Source organism: Nesoenas mayeri, assembly GCF_963082525.1.
Source record: "Nesoenas mayeri genome assembly, chromosome: 10".
Taxonomy (NCBI): Eukaryota; Metazoa; Chordata; class Aves; order Columbiformes; family Columbidae; genus Nesoenas; species Nesoenas mayeri.
Window position 1 is genome coordinate 2,954,434 of NC_137560.1, and position 17,134 is coordinate 2,971,567.

A 17,134-nucleotide genomic window follows, 5' to 3' on the forward strand; every position below is an offset into this window, starting at 1 on the left:
TTGCACTGGATGAGCTTTCCAGGTCCCTTCAACCCCTGACATTCTGGGATTCTGTGTACAGCCCAATGGCGCTGGGAATGCAGGATGGGACACAGCAAAATGCTGCTTGTGTTCCAGCGCAGCTCATCCTTGGGTCACTCACAGCTTAGAGCAGACACATCTGGACCAGTATAAACTGGGACAGGCTCCAGCATAGCTCTGGGTGACGGTACAGAGCCCTGGCTCTTCTGCATTCTGCTGGGGAAAGTAATCAGGCCAGGATCTCTAAGCTACTAGTGGGAAATGTGAATTCGTAAAACTGACAATATGGTGAAAACTCTGAACTTGGGGCAAACATTATAAAATACTTTATTAGCTTAAGCCTATAGAAAAACAAGAGCCTGTAAGATGCTCACAGAAATAAATTATTTCTATGAAACAGGTACAAGCTTTGGGTTGACACCTGTTCGGAAATATTTGGTGGTTTGGACATCTGTGCTGTTAAAGCCGTGCATGGAAAGGACGGAAAAGATTATATTTTTGAGGTAAGCAATCCTACTCCTTTCAATATATGTTTTATATCTTACAAACACCCGAGGAAAGCACATTTGTGATAGGCACTGGTTTATTTGCGTTTCAGGCAAGACTGTGTATTTTTGAGCAACATTTACATCATCATACAAAGCCACACATTGCAGTTAGTGGCAGCACTTGCTGGAAAGTGTAACCATATATATGGTAATGTCTTTTAGTGTTTGAGGAAATGTCCACAAACTACAAAACCAACCCAAAGGTGGACGGCACATTTTCCCAGCCCGTATGATTGCTTTCCTGAGCAGGCTTACCAGTTTTTCCTGGAAGGTTTATAGATAGCGCTATCCCAAGGGAACCCCAACCAAATTATACCTTTACATGGAAAGGGAAATTAAGAATGAATGGAAAGCAACTGCGTTTTTTCTAACCTAAATGTTACCTTCAAGATCGGATTCTTCATGAATCACAAGTTTCTGCTGTAGATATTTTTGAGAAGTTTGTGTTTCTCATGTATCTTATTATGGGTATATATAACTTGACAAGCTATTGGCACTTGCCTGTCACATAATTCAGGATTTCTTCAGCTTCTTCCACGTCCTTAGAATTTTATTAAGGAGATAGGTAAGGGTCTTCAGAATCTCCCCACTCAAAAAGAGATTGATATGTGCTAAAGCAAAATAAAGAGTATTTTTCTGTATCCTGAGAGTGATCTGGAGATTATGGATTGACCCTTTCTAGTTATTTATATCCATTTATAACAGAAAAGCTATGTAGAAGTAAAAATCTTTGTTTTCTCACAGTGTTTAACAACTCTACGTATTTTCTTCTCTTCTGGTTTCACAAATGTATTTATTAATTATTGTAACTGCTAACAATTCCTAAATCAATAAATAGCATTTTAAAGGCCTGAGCAGCATGCAACATTCAGCAAAACAACGAGAATTAATCAGCACCTCCCGAGATGCTGAGGAGGACGTCAAGGAGTCCTGTTTACCTTGGTCTGCCTGGCCAAATCAGAACTGCTTGTGTTTTATTGTAGCAAAAGCTCACTGTAGCTGCAGATGTAGGACCCCGTTGTAACCCTGCTCGGGTGCTCATCGTGCAGTCCTGGGCGGCCCCACACGCCGTTTAACGCGCAGTAGGAGCCTCTGCAGCTCCCAGAGCCCCCGTGTGTCTCAGAGGATGCGTCTCAGCTTTTCCATACACACCCGCTTATCTACAGTCATTACATTTGAGATAGTTCATGACAGCTTTAATCCAATAAATTCTGACCCCAAAATTTAAACTATAAAATAAATTAAGACATAGCATCTTAGTTATCTTACCTCATAAGATAATAGTTAAAAACGGAAAGGTTGCATTCAGAAAGCTACGAAACTAGAGTAGGATGGCATTTGAGAAGTATATTCTTGTAAGAACTAGAGGTTTCAGACATAAAGCAATGTTGTTTCTTACACACCGTGGCTAAAGCTTGGCTGAGAAATGATTGGCAGTGGCCAACACTACTTAGTCCCACCTACCGACCTTTTTTATTCCCTGCCTGCTTTTCATCCTGCTGCTTCTGTACATAGTTGGACCTTTTCTGGTTCCAACCCGTCGCACTAAATACTCTTCGCTTTCATTCACTGAACTCGACTGTTTCCACATTTCTGATATTGCGCAGTTTATCAGATTTTTGAGCTTCCGCCACCGTCAGGTACACAAGGGAATTCCAGCATCAGGCCTGGGAGGGCAGGAGAAGGGGGAGCGGCTTGTCAGAAATGAAACAGCCAGTGCAAATGATGCCGTGGACCAACAGTGACCCCCGTCCTGCCTCTTTTTCCACGCCAGACACGGTCATACTTCCAATCCAACAGAATTCGAACAACTGCAGGATACATCATGCACTGGGTGTATAGAACGTTGTAAGTAGAGCACATAATAGATGTTGCAATTAAGAGTGGAGAGAAGCACGATAATTCTTGCTGTTCTACAGAATCAGCTGAATTGTTTGGAAGATGGTAGCACTCATCAGCAAGAGTATTCACAGGCCGTGCGAGACATTGAAATGTAGAAAAGTTTGCAAAGTTCACATCCAGCAGAACATCTGTAAAACTTATGATCATTTGCTACTAAAAATCCAGCTTACATCAACAGTTATTACACTATAATTTTAACAGTTACTTTGCACTATAATTCTATGATATAATGAAGACCAGAAGACCGTCCACACCAGTATAGGGAAAATTGTTGCCTTTTGTGTACTTTCAGCATGGGAGCACAACTGTGTTATGAAAGCTCGCACGCACACGCTGCAGTCGAGGACTGAGCACTCTAGACAGCCGTTGGCTGCCCAGGGATTGCTGTGCTAAGGCTGGGAGAGCAGCGTTTCACAGGAGCCAGCTCAGTACACAGAACAGGTTTGGACAGAGGAGAGCGCTAGGACAAGGGCTCCAGGACATGCAGGACCCAGGACAATAGGTTTAAAATACCCACAGTGTTTAAGGGTTACATATAACAACTCGTGTGCTTACAGAAATCCATTCTAAACTAATGTTAGGAAGTATAACACATCAATTACTTTTTATATTACTATTTCTGGAAGGTAATTAGTTAATTTCATATTGCCCTTTCCCTTTTTATCCTATAACAATGATTTTCTTATTTTACTGCTATAGCCATTCAACTGCTTTGTAATGGTCATTTTGTCACATTCTGCTTGCTTTTATTCCCCAAAGCCACAGAGCAACAAATTATACCAGTGGCTGATATTAGAGAATCAGTACAACATTGTGTCTTGTGAATCTAATGTTCTAACTGTAAAGTGATTCTTTATCTGTAAAGTGATTCTTTATCTGTGGTCTAGTCCAGTACGCTTACATTGCAGGTAAGAGTGCATTGGTTCTCAGTGTGAGACCCGGTCATCATACCCAGCTTCTTCACGAAGGGTAAACACATTTTTTTCTGGGTTAGTTTCTCTACTAGTTTTTCTTCTATATCTGTTTGATCAAAAGGATGAGATTTGTAAAAGTATTTTTATTTTAAAGCCTCATGGCCATTCGAGACCTGTGAAATGTGCTTGCTGTATAAGTAGAGTAATGATTGGTCAGGAATAGTATGGAAGGTTTACAGATTTTAAATGAAAGAAAAAAAAATGAAGGATATTTAGTGACACTGAAATATAGTTCTAGACACTTCATTTCTGCATGTGTAAACCTTGCTATGAAATAAATACACAAATGTTCATTACTGTTATCTTCCTTTGACCAATCAGGTCATAAAAACCCAAGAAATTGCAGTGTAAGTACAACTTCTCACATTTTATGGCTTTGGTGCTGGATTGGAGTCCATTGCATAGATTTGGGTCGGTTCCCTGGGGCTGGTTTGTCCATCAGTATCTCCATATTTCAGTAGCCCCTCTAAGAGATTTCTAGCCATCTGAACAAGCCGAAGGCGATATTGCTGTTATTTCCCAAACATTGTAAAAAGGACACATTTTTAGCGTAGCACTCATCTTTCCACACTGCTGCAAATTCTCCTCCCAGGGGAATTTCAAAGGCTGTCTGTTTGTGCCCCCTTGCAGTCGAGGGATACCTTATGCATCCCCAAGAAAACAATCCAGACCAATTTGTCTGAAGACAGGAAGGACAAAATATCAGTCATAATCTCATGCAGACACAATACAACCTCTGTTTACTGCGAAGCTCCGGGCTCCCTACAGTTGTCTGATGTGGGGGCTGTAAGGGATAACTTTGACTTTTAGAAGAATGTGGTTTTCTAAAAGAGAAAATTACCTTCTCTAGAAGATCCTTCTGGCTTTTCTTGTCTTTTACTTCTGTTCTCCAAAGACCTATCTCCAAACTCCTAATAGGGAGTGATGAAGTAAATCAGGAGTCTCTTAGCTAAAGGGAAGGGTTGTCTGGTTGACCAGGTGGAAGTCACTGTTGTGTGTAATCGTCTCAGCTCTTCACTTAGTGTCCATTCTTTTCACCTCCCTTGGAATCTTTGGCTGCCGAGCATCGTCACGCCAGAAACAAGAGTTTTATTAACACACCATTGTAACATACAACTTTTTGACTGCCTCACAGATTCTTGCTAATAAGACATCAAATTAAGGTCCATTAAACTTTCACTTCTTAAATAGATTGAGGACTTTTGATCTTTCCCTTTTAAAATTAATATTTCTGTAATTTTAATACTAGAAGGAACAGATACTTGAGCACTGTTCATGTTTCTGACTCCACTGAATAGTATCTTTTGTGATTCCTTCTTGGAAAACAAAACTTCTGGGAAGCTAAACAAAAGCTCCTATCATGGTGATGAATGCAGTAAAAGAGAACAAATGTAATGGAATCCTGTAAAGTGGCTGCTGCAGGTGTCTTATTTCTGCTTGCTTATTTTTACCCAAAGCTATATGAAAATCAGCTTCCAAGTGGTTTATAATGTAGAAAGATACAAACCATTTGGATTCCATAAAGAATATTTTCAGCCGCTGTAAGCCAATATAAGAAATTAAGAAACAGAATTTGATTCATTTTTTAAGTCTTGATCCAAGAGATTCTGTCCCATCAAACCCCAGGAGATACACCTCCAACTGTAGCCTACCTATATGGTGTGGGATGCACTCTTCTGTCTTCATCATATACATTTCCAAAATTCAGCACCAAAGTCTGGACAAAGACATAAAAATATATGCTGTTAGGATTATTTGGTAATGTCCCTGGCCAGTGGTTTATCACAGGTCAGAACTCCATGGAGATTGGAGGCACCCAGGGAGGGCTGCCCAGGCCCTTCCCGAAAGAAAGATGGGAGGGAGCTTTGTTTCTTACCACGTTGGCCAATATCGTAGATACAAGTCTCCTATAATAAACAGATCTTTTAAAGTTCCCTAGAAACATAATTTTATCTGTAAATCAGGTGATTTGGCATGTAAATGTGTGCAAGAGTGGCAAATAATAATGGCCATGATTTTTTTACATACTAAGTGGCTTTCCTTCCATTAAAGAATATCCTGTGTTCGGGTTAGAAAGGGAACTGAATCCAGCTGGAATAGTTGATCAAGTCAGAAAGTCTCTCATAATTTATCATCTGGTACTGCAAGTTTTGAACATTGAGGAGTCTAAAATGACTCTTTTGGTGGTATAACTAAGACCGCATCTGTCTGGGAAGACTCTATTTCCAAACCAAGGAGTGTTCCTACATGTCCTAATAGAACTTAATAAAGCTTCATAAGAAATGGCTTAGAAGCTACAGTTCTAGAAAAAACAGCCTTTTTCCAAGTTTCTGATGCATTAGTGCTGCATTCATTAATATATTCCTTCGTATGTGGGCTTCATGTGATAGAAAAAATCAGTTTATTCAATGAACTCTTCTGGGACTTTTTTTAATATTTTGGAAGTAACAGATATAATCCACTGAAATTTTCCAGACACCATTCCAGAAATAATCATGTCAGCTGCTCTTCTAGACAGAGAAGTAAATGAAGTCTATCTACAGACATAGTTAATAAAGGGGTGAATTTGTTTTGCTAGGGCACTAGTTTTCATTTGAACTGAGCAATAATTATTGACCCGCATGAATAACATTAGTATTTTGGCTTCCATCCTAATATTCTTTCACATAGTATCTATGTTTATTGTGTCTATTGTCAAAATACCTGTAACTTTTTAAATTAGCAACAATAGCACTTCTTGTAGGTGACTGGCTTACTGTTTTCTTTTGTTCAGAATGAACCATACTTTATTACTAGGGGGGGAAATACAGGTAAAATTCATTGTGATGTTAACTTATTTGTTATTTTATAGAGTACACCAATCTCCTTCACGTATTTTCTTCGAAGTGCTGGAATTATTCTCAGCTATATTAACTGCATTTTTTATATGGTTTTACAATTTTTTTTAAATCTCCTACATTCACGTGAGTTTGCAGCATACAAATTCAGCTTCCTCCATCAGCTTTGAAGGGACGTAGACATCATTTGCTTGGCTTGTTCTCATTCCAGGTTAAAACAAGGCATGTAGGTTTGTAGGCACTGGATGGTTCATCTGGGGACGCCCCGTTCACAATCGCAGCTGTTGTTACTTTTGCTGCGGTGTTGTTGTTCGCCGCTGCAGGATGGACTGTGCACATTTCCCACCCGTCAGCGCCGCTTTTCTGCCGCCCCATCCCAGCTCCTCAGGTGTGGTCACATTTCCAATTACAAATGGTTCCTGCATCTGCTATGGGGCCCTCGGGGAAAGCCCCACGATTGCTTCATGGCCAGTCACTCCCTGGCTTCTCAGAAATCACATCAGCTCTTCTTACACCCCGCTCAGTCTTAAATGACCTCTGCAAACGTTGTGTTTGCTTAATGTCAATTACCTTCCCTATACTTAGAACTCTTAAATTAAAATCTTCATCAGCCTCTGCTTTTACAGTCAAAATTTTCACCACAATTGGAGACATCCGGGTCCCACAAAACCAACCCAGAAGAATAACACATTCATACCACAGCAACAACACCGTCCAGCTCCTCTTATTCACAGACCAAAGGAAATGGTTTTCTCAGTCCTCACACTCTCAAGCACAGACCTTGAAAATTACCCTGATTCACAATGAAATTAATTCCTCCTCTCTCTGCACTTACCACTTATCACATCCTCTCCTGTAACTCATACATCTTTTCCCATCGTGGCAGTGGGTGCAGAACTGTAGCTGGACAGTGGCAGCTGGGGGAGTTTCTCCTTCAAACATGATGATCCCTTTGCAATTACTGATTCCTCACCATGTGCTGCCTCCTTTATTAATCCCATCCCATTTCTTCCCATATTCCTCAGAGTTCAGCAGCATTTCTCTTCTCTTTCTGGCCAGTCTCAGTCTTGCAGCCCAAATTTCAGATGTTTGATAACCCCCACTAGCAGCAGAGGCCACAGACTAATATTCACTAAAAGGTCGTATCACTACAAGGTTGATGATCTGGCTTATCACAGTATTGTGTTCACTGGAACATCCTGTTCCAGCTTCTGTTACTTCTACTCAGTCTCTTATAGTTTAATATAAAGATGTGTCAAGTACATTTTCGGGGTGATAAAATTCATCCCATAGAGTTGGTTATTGAAACGTACATAAATTAAAGATAGAAGTGATATGAATTAAGTGACCAGAATTCACAGTGATGCATGTTTTTACTGACATCTGCAAGAGTAACATATTTGACTTTATAAATTACAGATGTCTTTTTTTCTATGGAATCCTCTTAGTAGGAAACTACAATATTTTGAATGGCTGAACGAGGCACTGAAAAAAAAAAAAACTGGCTGTGTTTAAACGATATTTTAAAACTAGTACAAATAGACTATTTATAAACAGGATGCTTTGTGTATGTTTAAGCTTTGTCAGGCCCTCTAAAGCGGGGAAAATGCCAGCGTGGCATTCCTGTAAGTTACTCACAGGTCTGGAAAACTGGTATTGTTACCCAAAATATTTTCAATTCTTAAGGTACATTTATATAAAACATTACTGATTTTTGATAACTGGGGGAAAAAAGGACAACAAACCCTCCTTGTAAAGTATTCGCCGTGACCGCAGCTGCTTTGTCACGAACAGCAGCAGTGGCACCGCAGGGAAGACGTTTCTCTTTGGGATCAGTAGTTTTCTTGATAATGTGACACCTTCCTTTCTCTTTTTACCTTTGGCTGCTGCCTGTGCCCTTCAGGAAGGCACCAGCACATCATCATCGTTCAGAGCCGCAGCCGACCCAGCGCTTATTCAGCGTTGTGTGCGGCAGATCTGTGGCCAGCAATATTTACCCCAGTTTGGCAACAAACACGAGGGTTTTTAACAGCATCCAAACCTGTCCAAGTGACAAAAGGTCGTCCGGGGCAGGCGGCTGTGCTTTTTATGTCATATGGGTTTGAAACTGCCTCGATTTGTGAGTAGGGCAGCTATGCTTAAAAATACCATCGTCAAGAAATCGAAGATCTTCTCTGCTGAAGTGGACATGAGGTTTTGAGAAGCACCTCGAGGCTTCTTTTTTCATCCTTAGCCATAGAACTACAATTTTCATATGTGTTCTGGCAAACAACATGGTAATATATCCTAAGGGAAGTTTAGATGTAAACTTGCAGTTAGAGAAATATTTAAAAATAGAAATTCGGTCAGGACCCCGTCCTGCAGATCTTAATCCCGTCTGATCCTTTGGCAGGATCTTATTTTAGGCAATCTGTTTCACAGTCATTCCAAATCATTTTTTTAATGTAAGTGGATGGTAAACAAAGCGAAGTTTTATTTGCACACTTGTGAAACATGTAACTGTTGCTTCTGTTGTTGGGTAAGAGGGGGTTGAACACATACCTGCTGGTGCGAGGGGCAGTATGTACAAAAATAACTGTCGCTAATGCCTGTCTTCAAGGGGGGCTGTTTTTTAGACTGCAGACATAAGTCCCCCTCTGAAAACCAGGCACATATCCCATGTCCTTCACGCTGACATCAAGACATTCCAATGTTCAGTCATTAATAGTGCTTTAAAGTCCTGGCTAGAGTCTCTGGTGTATATGGTTCCCTCCTCCCTCCAGGATAATGCATATTACTCTTGCAAGAAAAAGCTCCTGATAAAATGAAGTGGATCTTTAAGTATTACAACATTATTAAGAAAGAGCAATAACTCAGCAGATGTTAATACTAGAGTAAGTGCACAAAAATTTTGCATTTCAAGAGGCACACAAACAGCAAGACATTTGACACAGTGTCCCACAGCATCCTCACAGCTGAACTGAGGGAGTGCGGTCTGGATGATCGGGCAGTGAGGTGACTGTGAACTGGCTGAAGGGAAGAAGCCAGAGAGTCGTGGTCAATGGGGCAGAGTCCAGTTGATGCCTGTATCCAGTGCAGTGCCTCAGGGGCAGTGCTGGGGCCAGTACTGTTCAATATATTCATCAATGATTTGGACGAGGGAACAGAGTGACTGTCAGCAAGTTTGCTGATGACACCAAGCTGGGAGGAGTGGTGACACTGGAAGCTGTGCTGCCATCAGAGACCTGGACAGGCTGAGAGCTGGGCGGGGAAAAATGTAATGAAATAGAACAAGGGCAAGTGTAGAGTCTTGAATCTGGGCAGGAACAGCCCCAGGTTCCAGTGTAAGTTGGGGAATGACCTATTGGAGAGCAGTGCAGGGGAAAGGGACCTGGGGGTCCTGGGGACAGCAGGGTGACCATGAGCCAGCACTGGGCCCTTGTGGCCAGGAAGCCAATGGGACCTGGGGTGGGCTAGAAGGGGGTGGTCAGTAGGTCAGAGAGGTTCTCCTGCCCCTCTGCTCTGCCCTGGGGAGACCACACCTGGAATATTGTGTCCAGTTGTGGCCCCTCAGTTCCAGCAGGACAGGGAACTGCTGGAGAGAGTCCAGCGCAGCCACCAAGATGCTGCAGGGAGTGGAGCATCTCCCGTGTGAGGAAAGGCTGAGGGAGCTGGGGCTCTGGAGCTGGACAAGAGGACACTGAGGGGGGACTCATTCCTGGGGATCAATATGGAAAGGGGCAGTGTCAGGAGGATGGAGCCAGGCTCTTCTGGTGACAACCAGGGACAGGACAAGGGGCAATGGGTGCAAACTGGAACACAGGAGGTTCCACTGAAAGATGAGAAGAAACTTGTTTGGGGTGAGGGTGTCAGAGCCTGGCCCAGGCTGCCCAGGGGGGTTGTGGAGTCTCCTTCTGTGCAGACATTCCAACCCGCCTGGACACCTTCCTGTGTAACCTCATCTGGGTGTTCCTGCTCCATGGGGGGATTGCACTGGATCAGCTTTCCAGGGCCATTCCAACCCCTCTGGCTCTGTGGCCACTGGCACCCACAGTTGCCCATGGCATCAGGAAACATGGTTGCAGAAAGCTCTCAAGATTTTTTTTTAATGGCAAATGGATAAGATGTGTCGATTTGAAATATGATCATTTAAATGTAGCTCTAAACTGATTACTTTACATAAAGCGTATGCACAGAGGTACCTGTGTAGGACTAGCCCCTGAGGCTATCACTAGCTTTCCACTCCCACCTAAGGAAATCAGTGTCTGCCCTTCTTCGTAATTTCTAGTGAAGGTAAAGCAGCACTCTCAGTCGTTTCCCTAGCCTTCACCTACACATCGTACCACTCCTCGCATGTCTCTGAGCACCTTTACCTGTAACATTTCCGTTTGCCTCTGTTGAACCTTCTCAGTCTTGTTCCGTTTACCTGCAACAGAGAGGGAACCTCAGAAGCCAAAGAGATACAGGAGGACGTACTTTTGGAAGCACTAAAACACCCCTGTAAAACTCACCGATCCTTCCGCAGTTGTGCAAACCCCATGAGGATCCCTTACTAAGGATTCTTTCCTTTTTCGCCCACCACCTCTCTCACTATCCCAGCTTATTATTGTCTCTACAGCATCCCTCGCCTATGCTGGTGAGAAGCCTTGTGTGAGAGGTGGCAGCTAGGCAGCCTTTCACAGACCCAAAGGGAGATGGACACCACTCTATTTGGACACAGAATGACATCCACACAGAGTATCGCTGCTGGTGCAGTCTAACTGCTCTATCCCAACAGCCTCTCATTAATTGTTACTACTACTGTTTGCACTGTAGGCCTCGCTCACATGAGATCCGTACCTGAGAAACATCAAACTGCAGGTGACGTGCCTTGATCCGTATTGAAAAGGATTGCAGTGTCCCAAAAGTGAATTAAATCCTTTTATTGTCAAGATAAGAATGTCCAGTGCCATTGTGACTAATAGTTGGGGTTATTATGTTACACTTTTATTTCCCCTGAAACAAATACAGATGTGCCAAAAGTAGATACATTGTAGAAATAACAAAGATTCTGTAGAAATAACAAATGCTTGTAACCCACCGAAGTGACTGAATTCAGTATCAGTTTTATTCACCTGACTTAATTAATTGCTGAACACAGTTAACCTGCCACATCTAGAATGGAAACGTGCACATTTTTTTTTGCCTCTCTGATGTCATCCTTTCTCTGTAGGTTATTACTTCTTTTTTTGCATCAGCTGCACTCCAGCAACACTACAGAAAGCATATCAATTATAACAAGGACTTATTTACAATTTTTCATTTCTCAATAAGGATCCAGCATTCCCTAGCAGAAATCCAACAAACAGACAGGAAGCTGAAGTTTTAGTTTGCATTTCCATGTTCTAATCCAGCTGATGAACACATTTTGAGTCACAAAAACACATGAGAAAATCTTCAGAAATGTACTTTATACAGAAACGTGGATGATTATGTCTGAGGGAGCTGAGTCTCTTTAGCTTGGAGAAGAGGAGACTTGAGGGGTGACCTCATTAATATTTACAGATACATAAAGGGGGAGTGTCAGGAGGATGGAGCCAGGCTCTTCTGGGTGACAACCAGTGACAAGACAAGGGGCAATGGGTGCAAACTGGAACACAGGAGGTTCCACTTAAATTTGAGAAGAAACTTGTTTGGGGTGAGGGTGTCAGAGCCTGGCCCAGGCTGCCCAGGGGGGTTGTGGAGTCTCCTTCTGTGCAGACATTCCAACCCGCCTGGACACCTTCCTGTGTAACCTCATCTGGGTGTTCCTGCTCCATGGGGGGATTGCACTGGATGAGCTTTCCAGGGCCCTTCCCATCCCTGACACTCTGGGGTTCTGTGTGACTCTGTGATTTTGGGCAGACCACTGAACAGCCTGACAAACATGATTTTGCTTATGTGTGATGCGCTTCCCACGGGAGCCCCGTTCCCCCAGTGTCATCACACTGAGACTGTGTGTTGCTCAAAGGCTGGAAAGGGATGACATTGTAAAATCGCTCTTTTCTTGCTCTGCTGACCCGTATCCTGCGCTCGGGCGCTTTTTTTCTGATATAACATATATCATTTCCACAGATCTTGTTTGGCTTTTGTTAAAAATAACCAATCAAGTGGCTGATCCGACTTTCTCGGCAGGCGTGGATCGGTTTCTCCGGTGCCGTGTCAGTAGCTGATGTGGTTTATGTTGCAGGTCATGGACTGTGCGATGCCTCTGATCGGTGAGCACCAGGCTGAAGACAGGCAACACATAACCGAGCTAGTCGTAAGCAAAATGAACCAAATGTTGTCCAAAACTCCTGTACCATCTCCTCAGAGACCCACTGCCACTCAGCAGCCTCAGGTAGGAAACTTCGGGGTTTAAAATAGAGCATCTTATTCTATAATTTTAAGCTCAAATTTTCCCTCAAGGAATTTGGCTGGAAAACTACGCAGACCTATGTTCAACTACAAGGATTCAAGAACTTATCAACATGTTTTATAGGTTTGTCACATTCAAATGAGATAATCAAATAGTGCAAGTGTTGGTGTGGTTCCACCAGTAAACTGGTAGCTGTGAATGCAGTGAAATACCAGGGTTTGTATTGTTTCCTCTCAGTTATATCTGTATAAAATATAATGGAAATAATAAGAAGCACTTTCATAGACAACCTTTGCCCTGAGGATGTCAGAAAGAATACTAAGACAATAATACTTGTTCTTGTGATAAATGAATTATACAATAATATATTTTTTTAATTTGCTGCAATTAAAAAAATACCTTTAAAATCTAGGAAACTCATGAAATATGTTTAGCATATAAGAAAACTTGTGTCAAAGGTTGCAAATGGATGTATTTCACTTCTTCTCTTTTACATGGCCTGCTAGTTAAAGTGCAGGGATGCAGAATTCTGCCCCAGCCTTGCTACCATTCAGACTTTGGAAATCATCTTTGTGCTTCCATTTCCCTGCTTACAAAATGTGAAGTTCATTTTACTGATCCTTTAAATAACTTCTGAGAGTGTGGTATTTTTGTAAAGGTGTCTAAGAACATAAACATTTTTTCCTCTAAGTTGGAGACATACACATTTGATGGGTGGACTATCAGATGGATAAGGAATTGGCCAGATGGCTGTGCCCAGAGTTCCGGTCAACGGCTCAGTGTTCAAATGGAAACCAGTAACAAGTGGTGTCCCTCAAGGGTCTGTGCTGACACCAGCCCTGTTTAGTATCTTCATTGATGACAGACACAGCGAGAGAGAGTTGGGCTGCTCAGCTGGAGAAGAGAAGCTCCCGGGAGACCTTATTGCACCTTTCTATACCGAAAAGGGGCCAAGGCCTGTAGTCACAGGACAGTGGGGAATGGTTTTAAAATGAAAGAGGATAGATTTAGATTGAATATAAGGAAGAAATTATTTCCAATGAGGTTGTTAAGACACTAGACCAGGCTGTCCAGAGCAGCCGTGGATGCCCCATCCCTGGCAGTGTTGAAGGTGAGGTTGGATGGGCTCAATCCAGTGAAGGATGTCCCTGCTGTGGCGGGGGGGCAGACTAGATGAGCTTTGAAAAGGCCGGTTCTAACCCAAACCATTCCATGATGCTGTGAGTCTTTGAAAAGGGCTATATAAATGCTGAACAGCATCTTTTATGTCTTTATAGCTAAGCAGCAGGTCTGATCAAGAGCTACAACTTTCATGTACCTCCTTTAATATACTGAAGGAATAAACCATGACAATACCTCCTGACAATAAACTCTGAAGGACTGTATTGCTGCTCTGTGTACCAGCGCAGCTCCATGGTAATCAATGAAGCATCAGAATAAGCCAAACTGTAATACAGGAATTACCAAGCCTGAATCAAGGATCTATTTTTACTCCCAGTAGGCTCCACAGCAGGTAAACAATTTGAAAACAGTTTTGTGGCATACCTCAGACAGACTAGTTCTTGAGGCAGAATGACTAATTTGTTCTTCAAATATATCATCATGCTTCAAGTTATAAAAATACACCATCCCACATAAAAAAGTGGTGTGGCTTCTATTTATATTACAGCCACTTGAAACTAAGCACAAAATTGTTTCAACCACAGAACCACATACAATGGAGAAGTTTCCATCCAACATGACTCTGGTCCATTGTAAAGGGCACTGAAAAAGGAAGACAAGGAGGGAGAAAAAAGATACCACCTTATGGCAAAATACAGGTTCTTTTAGGACTAGTAAATTAGCCATATGAATGAAGCCATATGAATGAAGCAAATTTAGAGTTGCCCGGAGCATGCAAGTCAACCCAAATCAAAATTTAAAACAGTAACAAATACTATTGTGACATTGATGGATGCCCAGTTTGTCTTGGGTAGGCATCCTTCTCTGCATTTTAAAGAAGACGAGGAGGAATGTTTATGGTTACTGGTGTCATCCAAAGAAACTGCTTATCTATTGGATGTAAATAAAGCTTTTACTTGTTTCCAAAGAAAAGCTGCCTACGTAAACCCAGAATGAAAACGGGACACAAGGAGCACTGTAAGAAACTTCCTAAATTCCTCAGTCGTTGCTGTCACTTATCATGTCTGTGAAAAGGCTTTTTCCCCTGAAACAAAAAAGTTCTGGATGGATCCACAGAGAGTATTTGCTGGCTGGCTGATAGATTTCTACTTAGTTTAGGTTACTGAAGAATTCAGACTTTGCTACAGCAACTGCATGTTATTCAACATTAATCTTATTTCCCTTATCGTATCCTCTAATTGTGGATTCCATTTGACCAAAACCAGAGATATCCCTTCAGAATATTTGCAGTATTCATGAGTTTTTCTCTCAGTTAATCAGACACTGCTTCCTTAAAAATTGCCTTCTCATATCACCCACCACTGCAGGACAGACAAAGGGGATCGGAATTGCTACAGAAGATACTCTTTGCAAATACCCATTGATCTTCCCAGCTTTAAGGGAAAATCATGAAGAATCATTCAACAGATCTATACTGTTTAATACAGATATTTCCTCATGTGTAGTTAATTTTTAGCTAGGTTGCTTTCCTAATAACAAATCAGTCTGTTAAAACAAGATGTCCCTTTCATCTTTGAACAGTCTTCTCCTTTTCTAATCTGAGAAATTATTTCCTAATCTTGACAAGCACAGTCCATGGACTTGTGGGGCAGGGGGATACTGCATATTTCTGTATGTCACATAAATTGCAAATCAGTAACTTCTCCCAAGTCAACTATGTGCATATGTATCTGGTCTCAGAAACCAAAGTAATATAAATATCAAAGAGCAATTGGTGTGTTTTGCTACTTCTGCTTTTCAATGAAGACTTTACAGTCAACAGCACAGCTGTAGATGTGCCATGTTTTGAATTCCCTTATTAACTGCATGGGGTTTTCAAAATTAATTATAATCTACCCACTGCTACGGCATTGGGTGCATGGTACAGAAAGGAACGCTTACATTTATAAATGCCTGCAATGGTCGGTACTATTCCAATTAACTACCCATCAGAAAACAAACCAACGATTAGGAAAATAAGGCTTTGTTTCCAGCTGTGCAGCCAGATGTTGATGGGAATGCTTGGCTGGGCAGCGTGTTCTCGGTCGGAGCAGCAGGAGGAGCTGCTTCCAGCTGTGGGGACCCCAACATCTGTCTTGGTTGTGTTGAACCCTCAGATCCCGGGATTCTTAAACACAAGAAATCTATCATCTGAGATACCAGATATGTAGAGAATTTTTAAATATACATTTTGTATATGATCTATTGAGTTATTTATCTGTAAGCACTTGCCCAGGCTCTATAAGAAGTTTGACTGGTACCCAGCGTGGCAGAGAATCGGTGGAGGGGAAATGCACAGTTTGCAGTCGTGTTGCTCCTCGCTGAGCCACCAAACGGTGGCTCCTGCTCTTCTCGAGTGGTTACTGCAGACCTTTGGCTGCAACACCGAACCAGAAGTTACTCTTGATTACAGGATCCAAAGCTTGCCCGGTTTGTTCTTATCATGAGTCTTCCCACTGCAAAGAAAAGCAAGAGTCCCTGGACTCAGAGGAGTTCTGGCTGGCATGACTACACATGGCCAAAAATCTCATTGCAAAAATTACATTGTTTCTATTTAATTTAAAAATGTGACAGCCTGTTTTACTCACAACCGTGATAAAACTATATAGTAGAACTTTATCTAGGAATACGATTTAAATAGAAGTTTTCCATGAGACAAACCTGCTCTGCTTGTAGGCAATAAAATGACGGAAATCGAAATTTCTACCTTTTGTAACCTCTTTGAATACTTTTGAAAGACCTTTTGAGAAGCCCTTTTCAAATCTTTCCGTAAAAAACCCCCAAAGCAGAGGGTTAATGTCCCCGGTGCAGCGTTGCAGCCAGGGGAAGCGCTTCTCTCCATCTCCATCTGTTGCTGGGCAGATCCCTGCTGAAGCCCAGCTGCCTGGTGTGCACCCTCCGCGGGTGCCGCTCGGTGCTGCTCTGCGCTTGTTTCCGTACCCGGTGCAGTACAGTTACATTGCGTTCAGTGGAGACTGGAGTCAGGGAGCCCTTGCTCAGCTCTCTTCAGCTATTTAGAGGTCTGCTTTGATTTATTTCCACTTTTTCGATTTTTCTCTTAATTATTCTTGGTTCCTTGACCCTTTGGGCTATTTGACTAAAGCCAAGAGGTTTTCTCCAGTTTTATTTTTCTATGTTCAGAGAGAAAATTGAACAAAATGTAAATATAGTGTAAACAACAAGAAGTATTACCTCCAGAGAGAAAAGCAAACCATTATCAAATCACCTATTCTTGTGCTTCCGTAAGAGTAGTCACAGTTCTATTACATTCCATCTGTTGTACTTGCCTTCTTTTTTAAAGTAAGCTGCTCATGATAAGCAGCTATTTGTTTCAAA

General features: G+C 42.0%; 1 protein-coding gene across 1 annotated transcript in view; it reads left to right on the forward strand.

Moving 5' to 3' along the window:
* SYN2 (synapsin II) overlaps positions 1-17,134 on the forward strand; it is a gene marked incomplete at its 5' end in the record, with an annotated part of 176,152 nt that overhangs the window by 142,074 nt on the left and 16,944 nt on the right. The window contains 2 exons of the mRNA XM_080350370.1: positions 422-524; positions 12,470-12,619. Of these exons, the coding sequence (XP_080206496.1) occupies positions 422-524; positions 12,470-12,619 (253 nt within the window). The remainder of the gene's footprint in view (positions 1-421; positions 525-12,469; positions 12,620-17,134) is intronic.